The following is a 14,812-nucleotide window of genomic DNA, read 5'->3' as shown; positions in this document are numbered from 1 at the left end:
GTGTCCTGTAAAACTGATGTCTATTCATGTAAAACTTGCTCTCTTTGCAAGACACTGATATGTGCCAGGAGAAAAGGACGCTATGAAACTGTAAAGAAAGAATGTTGATGTGAATTATTTTACGTGAAGAAGACTAACAATTACAAAAGATGCAAGTCAATTAGCTCGTGTCTACTGCATATAATGAAATTCTACCATTCCATCAAGATATTGATTTCAGAGTAGTTTCCCAATTAAATAGATTGAAAAGTCAGTTGTATTGCTTAATTACTCAGCTTGGCTCTACCATAACAACCCAATAGAGTATAGTCTTTGCAGTATGGCAGTTTCTTATCTCAGCTTGATTAACTTTAGTTAGAACTGTCCGTCTGTACCCCTAAATTTCTCTCCACAAACATTTTGATTGAAATCGATGAGTTTTCTTCCAAACATACTCTCAATGTTCTAGTGTAACATTAAATATTACTTATTTCTGCAAATCCATTTTTGATTTTATGTATCAAACAATCAGCTTGTGCAGTAACTTCTTCAAGGACTTGCACAATTAGGAGTGTCTGTGAGAATTAGGGATGGCAATGGGTTTGGGATCCTACCCAGACCTGTAGGACCCTACCCTAAAATACAGGTATGGGTCTTATATTTTTAGAACCTATGGGTACGGGTAGCTGGGTAGGGTATGGGTCTAGGCGGCATTGGATAGGGAAAGGGTCCAGGTATGATGTTTTTAGACCCAGACCCTACCCACGAACCCTTGAGACCCATACCCTACCCAGACCTGTACATAGACCCACATAATATATTAACTTGGTTCAAAATCAAATAGAAAAAATCTTAAGGATGTTGATTTTGTAGGATGTTAATGATGAAATCGAGTATGATACGAAAGACAATTATAAATAGTAGGCTATTAACTTTCTATTTGTTCACTTAATTTTACAAAACTATAATTGTAATGTGCTTATGGATAATAATAATTTGTTTATATATCATTCTAATATATATATATTTTATTAATTGTTTTACGATATGTCAAATTAATCGGTCATGTTCTTATGTATTAGTTTATTTGTTTTTTGCGCAATACATGCAATCGTACAATAATAAATAGACGATTAAAATTTGGGAAAAAAGGCTAGTGAAGGACCCATATCCCTGCCAGACCCATAGGGTCCGGGTAAGGGTCTTAAAATTTTAGACCCTAAGGGTCCAGGTAGGGTATGGGTATGGATTGAAAATTCTGGTTATGGGTACAAGTATCACAAGACCCTACCCAGAGCCATCCCTAGTGAGAATAATCCATGGCTAAGTTTTAGTTGTATGGTTTAAATGTAGCAAAATGAACTCAAGAGAAAATTTTGATTCTTCAATATTTTTTCTGGTGATTATTTACCTTGTTGCTAGAAATTAATTTGTAGCTTTGATATTGTCTGTGATGAATTTGGGCTTTGTCACTTTACTTTAATTCCTGGTACTGCTGTTTTCTGTATGACTGAAATACTAGGTACTAAGTTGGGTTTCTTGATCGTTTGATATTATTTGCATTAAATTCACTAGATGGTAATCATGGTATGAAAAAGCATCATATTATTTGAATTGACACTATCTTTCAATTGATATTTATATTTACTATTGTCAACATTATTCAACATTCAACACATATACTATGCTCTAATGTCTATAGATCGAAGCATTTAACTTGTTTTGCATTATGTCTGCATTTTGGAGTATTCCAAATGCCTTGGCTTGAAACATCATACTTTATTTTCTTGTTAGTTTATCTGTAAGAAAAATTGTATTTCCTTCTATTAACGATGTCAATAACCTTTTTTTTATTGCTTTTTATGTTATAATATTACAATATTTCTTCTTGCAGGTTTATATACTTGGAAGTTTGCTGATGGGGGCATTTTCTATAATACTGCTTGTTGAGCGTTCTCCTCCTCTCTATCATGCTTACACTGCAATGACTGTTTTCCTTTGGACACAAATTTTAAGTCAATACCAGTTTTTAAATGCTTTACTGAGAAGCTTTCAGAAGGAGAAATTTGCTTACTTCGTCAAACTTCTAGCTTATGGCATTGTGTCATTGATTATTCTTGAATTTCTAGTATGGTTTTAGCTAAACAAATAAAACATGCTATTCATTGAAATTTTAAATGATTGATGAAACTTCACAATTTTTACTTTGAACGGTTTACCCCTTGTGTAGGTACACAGCTTTACAGAAAGGAAGCTGTACACCTGGTGCTTCCTAATTGTTGGTAGTGTAGCTCCCTTATATCTTTATCGTGCAATTCCGTGGAAATCATGCATACCAGGATTTGTGTGTGTATCATGTTGGTTGTTATCAATTTTCACATTGATGCCTGCAGAAATACCTGATAATACATTCTTAGTGTAAGTTTTTCCCTCACATCCTTTTTTTTTTCTTTTTTTTTTTTTTGGTTCCATATGCCTTGTGTGTGTTTCTAACTTTGCCAATCAAACCATTCTTGCCTTGTGTTATTGATAAAGATAATCTTTAACCATGTCTGCATTTGGGGAAGAGGAAGGGGAGAGAATGAGACATACTGAGTTCAATTTATTTCCATATAAGACACCATTTATACCATATAAAGTCAGTTTATAAAGATTAGAAACTTAAGAAAATATGTGGATATTTATCCTCCAACCTTTGGAAACATGCAAGTGTATATTTTTATGGTTAATTTAGCGTATTTTCTTATAGTTTAACATTCCCATTAAACACGACCTTCCAGAGAAACATAGCTTTTATTTTTTATTATTTAAATAATTATTTATTACTATTTTTTTTTGAGATTTAGAACGTTGATAACCTTTAAAAAAAAGATAACTTAGGAAAATTTAACAAGAATAATCCAAGCTTTGCTTGGTTCTCCAAAATAATCCTACTTTTTGATTTTTTTTTAATAATCCAAGCTTTGCTTTGTTCTCTAAAATAATCCTACTTTTTGATTATTTCTAATCCAACCTAAGCTACCCATTTTTCCCTAGCAACCGATCATCCTACCCATTATACCGGTTGCTAATCCATGTGTCACCTTTTTTATTTTAGTTTAAAACATAATTTTATTTTTATTTTATTAATTATGTTAATTAAAGCTAACAAAAAAAAAAATCCCACTTCTTTCTCTCTCTTTCCTTTTCTCGCTTCTTCGTTATCTCTCCATCCCCTCCATGGCTTTCCTCCATTACCACCACTTTCCTCGATTCCTCCTTTGTGCGTCTGTGCGTGTGCGTGTGCATGTGCGCGTGTGAGTGGGCATGGGCGTGTGCGTGTGTGTGAGGTGGTTGTGTGTATCTGTGTGTGGTCTTGTTACATTTGTCTCAATTTTCCATATATCAAAATTTTATAAATTTTAGTTATAGATAATTGAAGATAATAAAATTGATATAATGTGTTAGAAAACGTGCCTAAAGGATATGTGTCAACCGAAATGAGATGGAGGAAGTATATGGTTAAAAGAAAGCTATATTGATACTCGATAGAGGATATTCAAAGCAAAATCAAATAATTATGAGAATAAGTAGTAGTTAACTGAACTTGTTTGTCTGATTCTAGATAAACTTTAAGTTGTATATTGAAAAATATTAAGACAAATACTCGATTTTGGCATGTTTAACTGCAGATACGTCAATCGGAAATAAAAATAGTATTTGTTTGCTATGATGCCATAAACCATGTATAGTATATTGTTTTAGCAAATATGTTATTGTTTTATTATTGAAAAACATGATCTAAACTTTCTTATTTTAGAATCTCACATTATTAAATCTTGACAATCAAATTTGGAATCAGAAACCTGGGTTTAACTTGTTGATTATGAGGTAAAAGATGATGCTGACGTCTGTTTTACTTGTTTACAGTGTATTTAGTGGAGCTTTGATTATTTTAATTGGACTAGCTGCAAGATGGCTAGAACTGTGCTACGGAGAGAATAAATATTTTCAGAATATCATAAATCCTGAATTGACCAAGCCGAAGTTACCAATGCTTTTTCCTCTGCAGGTACATAGATTTGTTATAGTAATGCCAGTTCCATTGATATGAATTTATTCACCAGGTTCTTTCTTCTCCTTGGTGACTAACATGAACAGACTCCTGATGCTTCTTCTCTCAAAAAACATAGGCTGTTTTGGTGGGTTTATCGTCAGTGATGCTCTCTCTATCAACATCACACAGAACTCAAAAGCAAGAATTACTTGTATTTCATCAGTTAACAAATTGGTTTGTGGCAGGTATGATCTTTCTTTCATCTTCATCCTTTCCTTCAACCTTGAGACATGAGCCCAAAAGTATTGAAAAGCAGTGGCAGATCCAGTATGTGTTCAGTTGAACCCATACTGGATCTGGAAAAAATCTAACAAGGTTTTTGAGTAATTAGATAAAAGTCAATACGAATATTATTTTATAATACTTTTAACAGCCCAGCAGTAGGAGCACTACATAATATATCAAGGCAGCAGGTTTAGTTATGCCTAGCATACTTTTTAGGGAATTAACCAGTACCCAAAATACCAACAAAGCCTAATTTTCCAAGATTTCCAACATCTTCCTCTCTGTCTCACTTTCACTCCCTAAGCTCCCTGTGTCGACCTTGGATTTTGTCACATTTATCGTTTTTTTTTTTCTCTATTTTTTTTTTCCTAGTTAAAGATGATGATTTAATATATTGCTTTCAAAACATGGAAGAGTCATCGAATTTAATTGTAACTTGTGTAATATGTGCACACCTATTTTGGATTACACTATTTGATTTCGTTGTGTGTGTTTAGTGACTCCGGAAGTTGTAATTGTTATATTTTTACATGTACAAATTAACCCAAATTCTAAGTAGTAATTTGTATTTTGGATTATGCTATTTGATTTCATTCTATGTATTTAAAGAATTCGAACCCATAAGGAAAATTTTCTTGATTTGCTACTGATGAAAAAAAGGGGATAGAAAGAAAAGAAAAAGGAGTGTTGCCACTCTCTTTTTCTTCAGGTCTAGTAAGTAAATGGGTCTGCACCAACTTTGTACTGCATCCGTCCCTAACTAAGCCAAATTTGATTGGGGTGCATTTCTAAGCGATTGAGTGAATAAACATCATTGTATTTCTTCGTTGTTTAAAATTCTGCATCTCTTGTTTCCATGTGATTTTTGGTTTATTAAGGATAGTACAGGAAGTCCAAAGTTCAAACTTTAATTTGCTGAACTATGAAAGTGGCCTTTTATTTGAAGTTTGGATGTCTAAAAGTAGAAAAACTAGAAATGTTTCTTAATATTAAGAGATTGAGGGAGTAATTTAAAGTTGTGGTGACCTTATTTTACTGATGTGCTGGGAGTAATTTAAATTTGAGGTGACTAATATAGTAGAATTATGACCCGCTTAATTAGTTTGTTACTTTGAACATTAGAAGAAAAAATTTAATGACATCAAAACTTTGATGTTTGTATATAGCTGGCATGTTTAATCATTAAACTTGATAGTTTCTTCTCCGTCAAATGAAATTCTCTACAAATATTACTCCCTCCGTATTTTACTATTTTTGTCAGTGAAAGGTTTTTCATGTGCACGTATGCTAATGCAAAACTTTGACCATTATATCTATGATTACTCATTCCATCAATCAAAGTCCCATAAGTATTGAGAAGTATAAATTATAATAGTTGAATCTCAATGATCTATTCATTGAAACGATTCCAACAAATACCCACAATACTATAATTTTTGTTATGTATATAAATCACTAACATTAGTCAAACTAGATTAGGTGAATAGTGCAAAAAAGTCAAAACGTTTTACTTAAATAAATATGGAGGGAGTAGCATATTTCTGAGAACTTGCCATTTCAAGCTGACATCTCCTAAAGTTGTTTTGCCCAACTCTTGCATATTGAGAGTTGAGACAAGTCATTTTACATTTACTTTCTGTAGACAAGGTTTAGTAGATTAATACTTTATTTGTTTTCTTCTAGTTACTGTGTGATTAGTATTTCTAAGTCTAGTTATAATAGTGGTTTCGCTATTGGTACATTGAAGGTTTTTTTTTTTTTTTAATTTTTTTTTAATTTTTTTTATTATATATATATATATATATATATATCCTAAAAAAAAAAAAAAAAGAAAAATTGTCCTTCAATTAAATTAGGAAAAATGGAAAAGAATAATCCCACCTTTAATTATTCTAGAAATAATCTCACCTTTAACCCCCAACTTCTTTTAACGATCCTTTTGACTTATAACCTCTTTTACAGGTTAAGTTTTTTTTAAAAAAAAAATTAATTTTGTTTTGCTCTTTTTTCTTAATTCTCTCTCCTCTCCATAACCACGGTACCACTGACACCACCAACATCCCCACCGTCGCCACCTTGAATTAGAACATTCACCTATCTTCTTCCTATCACTGCCACCACTCCACTTTCAAACCCACACATAATCCCACCCTTTAAACACCATTACCCCCCAAAAAACCCACGTCTAGCCAACTACAATAACCCCACCCATCCAATCTGCATCACATATTAACTCTCCCTCCTCGCTGATACCAATCAAGCAGCCCCAAGCAGCCCTAAGTTGTTGCTGCAACTCTACTCATCACTCTATCAAATCACACAAAATCAAATAAATTATACAATTCATCCAATTAAATACATTTTTTTAGTTATTGAGGAGTTAATTTAGAATAATTGAAGGCAAAAGCTTCAAAATTAAACTGTTTTTTCTTAATTGGGGTCGACTTGCTCGTGTTATGGGGGGCCTTTTGGGGATTTTGGTGCTGTTGGTTTCTTGTGGTCATGAGACGAGGTGGTTGGATGGTGGTTGTCAATTTGTGGGGCAACAATGGTACGGTGTTTCTATGGAAGAGGGAGGGGAAGTCCCAGCCATAGAAGGAGGAAAGGGAACGAGGCTAGGAGGGAAAGGAGTTTTTTTTTTTTTTTTTTTTTTTTCTCAATATTTTGACAAATAGAAAATCGACATGTGGCATGTTACCTTCTCCAATAAGTTACTAACCCATCAAAACTGGTCATGGCCTGTTAATAGAAGATTGATGTCAAAGTGGGATTTCAAAGGTGGGATTGTTTTTTGAGAAGACCGGGCAAAGGTGGGATTATTAATTTCAATTTTTCCATTAAATTAATTAAAAAATGAACAAATAAAAAACTACATATTACTGTTCTGAATTTAATGGAGGTGTTTTGGCCTCGAGACTTATGCTAACACTTTTCATGTTTCACTTGATAGGATTTTCAATGATTCTCCCCTTATTTTCAGCACCTTGCCTTTTGTCTAGATTAACGTCCATTTTCCTTGGATTTGCACCAGCATTTTTGCTTTTATCAATTGGGTAAATCTGCTTTCTCCATTTATGCAATGAAACCTACTTTAGTCAACTTATTGTGCTTAACCATGTTTGGAAGCAGTAATTAAATTTTCCAACTTTTGAAAATTGTAGCTATGAAGCACTGTTTTATGCTGCACTTGGTCTAGTACTTATGGCATGGGTACTATTTGAAAATACAATTCTCTATTTGAGTAAGGCGAGAAGATATTCAGTATCTTCAAATAGTGTGGTTGAAGAGGTCCCTATTGAGAATGGGGATAGATCTTTGGAGTTGTCTGATGCAAGAATTGCTTTGATCTTTGTAAGTCACTCTCCTTCATGTTTATCAAGAAAATTTAAGGTATTTACTAATTCAAGTCATAGACAGCTCAGCCTTTTTGCATGGCATATGGTGTTTTTTTTTTTTTTTTTTTTTTTTTTGTAAGTTGCGAATTAATTGTGCCATTACTTAATTGGCCAAGGGTTCTCTCTATCTCTCTCTCCTCATCATGGAGATTCCCCTTTTAATTACTCTCTACAACTCTCTCTGAAACAACGTGCATCCCCTCTACTTGCACTTGTAAGAGAATTGAGGGTGTACAATCTATGTGCAAAAGATTTTACGCTGGTGTTTCTTATTTATTCTGGATTATTGGCAAAGTATTAGAGGCTTGAAATGATAATTGCTTTTTTGTGCAATTTCCATTATGAAGCATATGGATTTGCATGAGAATGAGGTAATTGATCATAAGGTGTAGAGGAGGATGATTTTTATGGATAACTATATGAAATAATCACTTTTGATTCATGTAGCTGACCCCACTTATGAGGGTTAAGGCTTTGATTGATTGATTTCTATTATGTTTATAAAGCTTTATCAATCAAAAGTCGAAGATGTGTGCAATGCTACACCTTTATTGGTAGCATAACTGCTTGATACACAAAGTAGTCGCTACTCTCTTTGTTCCTCCTATTTGGAATCTTGACACCGTTCAAAAGATGAGGGAATTTTCTAAATTAATTTCAATATATACAACATAATATTTTCATGTTGGATATTTTTTTTATTTTTTTATTTTATTTGTGACAATGAGTAATTTATTAATATTGTATTGTCATATATGTTACTAATGTGAAACTAACGATATTTATGATCAAAGTAATACATTGACAAATGCGCAGCACAATCATAATGAGAAGAATTTTAAGGAACAAAGGGAGTAATAGTTAGTATATGATAAAATTTACTACTATCATAGGAGTATAGGACCAAAGCATCATTATGTGCTATGATTTAGTTATTTTTTTTAATAATGCTTTGCTTACTGGTTGAAAGGAGATGAGTCCATATATAGTAGTTTCTATTACAAGAAAAAGTATCCACTCTCGCAGTGCTTCAAATCTGGACAAAACAGCTGATAATGAAAAAACGTGATTGTTAGATACGCTTACGTGGTAGTCTGCAATTTTGGACATGATCACTATGTTAGGGGAGGAGGGGGGGTGGTGGGTAGGGATGGCAATGGGTCGGGTTAAACGAGAGACCCGCACTACTAGAATTAGGCCATTTTTCGACCGAAATAATCCGTTGGAAGAGGTTGAAATTCCGTCGGAAATCATCTTTCCGACGAAATTCCGTCGTTAAGGTCCGTAGGAAAACAGGTCGTAGGAAATTTTGGATTTTAGAGGAAAATTCCGCCGGAAAGGTCGTTTCCGATGGATTTAGTTCTGTCGCAGACAAATTTGACTTTTATTCAAAATCCGTCTCTATGTTCCGACGGATAAATTCCGTTGTTGATTTGCTTTTCCGACGGAATTTTCGGTCGTAAAACATATTTTTCCGACGGATATTTCCGTCGCAAACAGAAGTTCTTGCGAGGGAAAAACATTCCGTCGCAAATTTGCGACGGATATTGACGGAATTTACATTTATTAATTCCGTTGCAAAGAGATTATTTCTGTCGGAAATAAGTTTTAATTTCAACATATTCAGATTGTTTTTTTTTTTAAAAATTAGCATCATTCAAAACCTTATTTTGCATATAATTCCTATTAAAATTTAAATCATCGAATTACGGAAATATTTATATATATATTTCCACAAAAGCTATGCTGAAGTGAACATAATGAAAAGCTACATAATATATAGTCATTTCCAAAAAAGCGGGAACATAATCAAAAGCTACATAATTCAAATTAAGTACATGTCCATACTACATAAACCAAAGCTAGTCTAAACAATCGCCGGGGTACCCTGGCGTACTCCTCCACTACCCGTGTCGTCCGTGGGCTCTCGATGCTAAGGCTGAATGGTGGAACATGTGTCGTTTCTCGCGAATCGACTCATGAACTCATCCCACCTCTCCTGGTTTCTTTCTATTTCGATCACTTCAGCTTTAATTCGGGTTTGCATCTCAGCTTCCATTTCACTCTGGATTTCACTGCGAAGAGCCTGCACCCTATGCTCCATCTGATCCTACATCTGAGAAACAACGGACGGAGTGTATGGCTGTGAAGTCCTGGAAACTCGACCCATCCGGTGGCCATAGTACAACTCTGCACTTTGGCCAAGTCCCCTTACACAACTCTTCTTGTTGCGACCACCCACAGTCTCCCAATACAACTCGTTCGGACTCTTCTTAATCCCTTGACTGGTTGTTTCTTCAACCTTCTTCTCGCAGGTCTCCTACAAGATATACATTATACAAACATATATTGTTTAACAAAATCACCAACAACATAAGTTATAAGTAGTTTAGGGTGTATGACTTGTAATCACATAAAAGAAGCTATTTTCTAAGTTTTAGGGATCATTTTCATCAAAATAGAGCCAAGTAAGGCAAAAAAAGTCTTCTACTTTGCCTATTTTCTTCATTTCTTAACTAATGAACTCATTCTTTCTCAAATCATTCATATTTTAAGTATTTGAAGGTGTCTATGACTTGAAAACACATAAAAAGACCAATTACTTAAGATTAGGAACCATTTTACTCCAAACAAATCCAAAAATGGCTTAAGTGACTTCTAGTTTGCCCGTTTTCTTCATTTCTTAACTAATGAACTCATTCTTTCTCAAATCATGTCACTTTTACATAGTTATAGGTGTCTATGACTTGTAATCACATAAAAGAAGCTATTTTCTAAGTTTTAGGGATCATTTTCATTAAAATAGAGCCAAGTAAGGCAAAAAAGCCTCCTAATTTGCATATTTTCTTCATTTCTTAACTAATGAACTCATTCTTTCTCAAGTCATTCATATTTTAAGTATTTGAAGGTGTCTATGACTTGAAAACACATAAAAAGACCAATTACTTAGGATTAGGAACCATTTTACTCCAAACACATCCAAAAATGGCTTAAGTGACTTCTAGTTTGCCTATTTTCTTCATTTCTTAACTAATAAACTCATTCTTTCTCAAATCATCTCACTATTACATAGTTATAGGTGGTTATGGCTTGTAATCACATTAAATTAGCTATTTACTAAGTTTTAGGGATCATTTTCATCAAAATAGAGCCAAACAAGGCAAAAATGGCTTCTAATTACTCATGTCACTAAAAAAATAAGTTTAGATACATAATGATATTGAAGGGTCCTTGATTTACCTTTCGAAGGGATACATCCATCTATATTGAATAGGACCACATAACTTGCCCTCATATGGCAAATGAATAGGTAAATGCTCCATGGAGTTGAAGAATGCAGGAGGGAAAACCTTTTCAAGCTTGCAAAGGATTTCGGCTATGTTTATCTCCAATCGCTCCATGTCACTAACTGTGATTGTGTAACAACACAAATCGGGAAGAATTGACTGATCTCTGTAACTGCATTCCAAATAAGGACAGGGAGCAATTCCCTCAAAGCAGTGGGCAACAACCTCTCCATGAACACGTGACAGTCGTGGCTTTTCATTCCGTGAAGCTTACATGCTTTCAAATCTACACATCTGCTCAAATTGGAGGCGTATCCATCAGGAAAACACAACTGTTTAACCCACTCACGCAACACTTTTCTCGGAGCCTTGTCAAGAGCGAATGGGGCTTTTGGCATGAACTCTTTTCCTCTGTCGTCCTCCTGAAGATGAAGTTTTGGCTGTTTACAGTATTTGGCAATGTCATTTCGAGCCGATGGCGTGTCACATGTATGCTTTTTCACATCCTTTATAGTGTGAATTAACTGATCAAAGAAGTTCTTTTCAATGTGCAAGACATCTAAGTTGTGACGGATGAGCGGATGCTTCAGAGTGAGCTTTGCTTGAACCATCCTTTTTTGGCTTTTTCAAGGCATTTCAGTGCCTCCGGCCCATCTATTGCCCTTGGAAGGTCTCTCACACATTCCCACAATTCCTGTCCTGACATGATGTGTGGTGGTCAATCTTTTTCGACTTTGTTTTTACAAAATGCAGTTTTACTATTTCGAAAAGGGTGATCCGTTAGAAGGAATTGGCGATGACAATCAAACCAAGAAAGTTTGCCACCGTATTCAAGCCAAAATGCTTTGATTTTCTCCATGCAATAAGGACAAGCCTTCTTATCGGTTATTGTCTAACCAGACAACATACCGTAAGCCGGGAAGTCACTAATGGTCCAAAGGATGGCTGCTCGAAGATTGAAATTTTGTTTCCTCGAAATGTCACAAGTATTTGTGCCAACTTCCCATAATTGTTTCAACTCTTCTACCAACGGTTGCATATACACATCCAAGTTGCCCGTAGGGTTTTTAGGACCAGGAACGAGCAACGAAAGGAACATGAATTATCTTTTCATACACATTGAGGGAGGCAAGTTATAAGGGGTCAAAATGACAGGCGAACAATAATATTGTCCCCTAAACTTACCTCGAGGAGCAAAACCATCTGTACACAAGCCAAGTCGAACATTACGAGGCTTATTGGCAAATTTGGAAAGCAACTATCGAGGTGTTTCCAAGCTTCACTATCACTAGGGTGCGCGGAGGATTTTTCGAATGCCATGTCATTTCCTCCGAAATTTTCTTAGTTGCGTAGATCCTTTGCAACCTGGGTGTGATCGGGAAATAAAATAAAACATTCAAATGCACTAAGCTATCTTTAGAAGTCTTCTTGTATCGGTCGCTACCACACACCCATAGCTGAGCATCATCCTTCCAAAACAGCATACATCCTTTCGGGCATGCATGAATCTTTTCATGAGCCAACTCCAACCCCTTCACAATCTTCTTCACCTCATGTCGGCCATATGGTTGTTGTTAGGAATCGCTTCATTGAACAAAGAAGCAAACCCATCAACACATATGTGGGGCAAATTATACTCACACTTAAGACTAGTAATTCTGGCAGCCATCTCTGAATGAATTCCCTTCGTATAATGGTTGTTCGGGAGCCTTCAACAAATTGCGAAAATGCTTAGCTTGTGCATAAGGCTCCTCCTCTGAGGAACCCCAACCTTTTCGGAATGCCCTTGATCTTCATTATGACGAAAAGCATCGAAAACCATTTCATAATATTCATTTGACTGTCGTTTAGGAACTCCTGGAAACCCTTCCCCATGACACATCCACTCATAGTAATTAGGTACAAAACCCTTGCGATACAAATGAATTTTAATCGTTTCCGCATCCCAAAGCCGTTTGTTCTTACATTTATAACATGAACACCTAACTTCATTCGGGTTGCTGCTCTCGGGATGATCTTCCACGTATTTAAGGAATTCATCTACCCCTTTCACAAAGTCCGGATTAATAGAATGCCCAACCTTCTTTTCATACATCCAGCTACGTTCTCTTCGTTTCATGATTACAACTTCTACACAACTCACGCATATGTATAATCACATTAGTCACAAAGCGTATTGAATATTCATTATCCATCAAAGTGTTATGGAAATGCAAATGAGATTGTAAATGATGTCCAAAGGGTCCTTATCACTCCAACCTAACCCATCCTTAGACGTTTAATCTCACTAGTGAATGTATGTAAGGTTTTCAATTTTATGGGAAATCCGGCATCATTTCCCTTTACTTCTCCAAGTACACGATGTAGACGATTAGATAAGCCGCCATATGTACCTAGAGAACATTGTAGAAAAATGACAAGCCAGGATATTCCCTAGAATCAATAACAAGACATACATTCACCACATAAGTGAGAATAAACATACAAGGACAGTTCCAACCGGGGACTATTCAAGACATACTCCTAATGTGTATGCCTTGAACGGGTATCTAAGCATATGTTTATGCAAATGACTCATTTAAAAATATATAAAGTAAATAACACATCCATTATATTAAACAAATATATTATAATCATAATTAAATTGATATAAACAAAATATATAAACAATTAGTGGTCATAATTAAATTGATATAAACAATTATTAAGCATTATATAAAACAAATATATTTAACTAAATAAACTAACATACATTATATTAAACTAAATTAAACTAACATACATCTATACTTCTATACTTAGTATTTAAAAACACAAACCAAAGTTGCCACGTGTCCTCCTCTCTCTCTACCTTTTACCAAAGAATCATTCTCTTTTTTTAGGTTTACATAAAACTTTTCCATCTCCCCCACTTTATTTCTCAATAGCTCTTTATATTCTATAACCTCTACTAATTCAACAATTGATTTTATCAACCTTCTACTCTTCTCCCTCTATCTTTCAATTCCATTTAATCACATTAGTCATTTAACTCATTAACCCTTTATGTTCCCCAATCTCTAATATAAATCCAAAAATTTCCACTAAAGATTTTTTCCCATCACTACCTAAGCTCCCAAAAAAAAAAAAAAAAAAAAAAAAAAAAAAAATAAAATTCAAAAGTATATATCTCTCCAAATTCTATGTAAAATTTTTCTATAGCGAGGATGATGATTGAAAAGGAACAAAAAAAAAATTAAGCTACAAAAATAAGAGACTTGAAATCTGTCAAGAGAAACAAAGAGTTTTTTGTAACAATATTATGAAATTTCATACTATAACATTGCTTGTATGTCATTGAGTTATTTTTTTTTAGGATGGATGAGGGTCATTATTTTCAACATATTAAGTGCACTCTAAGCGATATGGATTTGGTAAAGAGCTTTTTATTTGATTTAAAAATATAAAATTAAACTAAATCAAACTAAACTAACATATCATAATATTTGGTAAAGTGCTAGTTACTATAATAAATTAAACCAAACTAAACTAACATATCATAATCAACACATTCATTTCAAATATTTCAACATATTTAAACATAAAATAAAAACAATAATAAACTAACATATATGTAAGTCACTAACATGCCAAATATAAACTAAACTAAGAATTTTAGGGTTTATAATATCACTAACCTCTAGATCTACACTTTTTATTGAGATTCAAAGCAAGTAAATGTACAAATCCTACAAATAATTATAATTAAACCTTATTTAGGGTTTAAGATGTCAATTTTTATTCAAAAAAAAATTAAAAAAAAAATAATAAACAAAAAAGCCAACACTTAA

General features: G+C 34.0%; 1 protein-coding gene across 2 annotated transcripts in view; it reads left to right on the top strand.

Annotated features, from left to right (window-relative positions):
• LOC145590779 (uncharacterized) overlaps window positions 1-14,812 on the top strand; it is a 33,196-nt gene that overhangs the window by 6,897 nt on the left and 11,487 nt on the right. For both annotated transcript variants that reach the window (XM_081647178.1, XM_081647177.1), the window contains exons 9-14: window positions 1,874-2,107; window positions 2,210-2,397; window positions 3,889-4,030; window positions 4,152-4,260; window positions 7,251-7,353; window positions 7,462-7,651. In XM_081647178.1, the coding sequence (XP_081503304.1) occupies window positions 1,874-2,107; window positions 2,210-2,397; window positions 3,889-4,030; window positions 4,152-4,260; window positions 7,251-7,353; window positions 7,462-7,651 (966 nt within the window). The remainder of the gene's footprint in view (window positions 1-1,873; window positions 2,108-2,209; window positions 2,398-3,888; window positions 4,031-4,151; window positions 4,261-7,250; window positions 7,354-7,461; window positions 7,652-14,812) is intronic.

The sequence above is a fragment of the Chenopodium album genome, chromosome 18 (genome assembly GCF_948465745.1).
Source record: "Chenopodium album chromosome 18, dcCheAlbu1.1, whole genome shotgun sequence".
Lineage (NCBI taxonomy): Eukaryota > Viridiplantae > Streptophyta > Magnoliopsida > Caryophyllales > Amaranthaceae > Chenopodium > Chenopodium album.
Note: the sequence above shows the minus strand (reverse complement) of the source record. Positions and strands in the feature narration are given on the sequence as shown.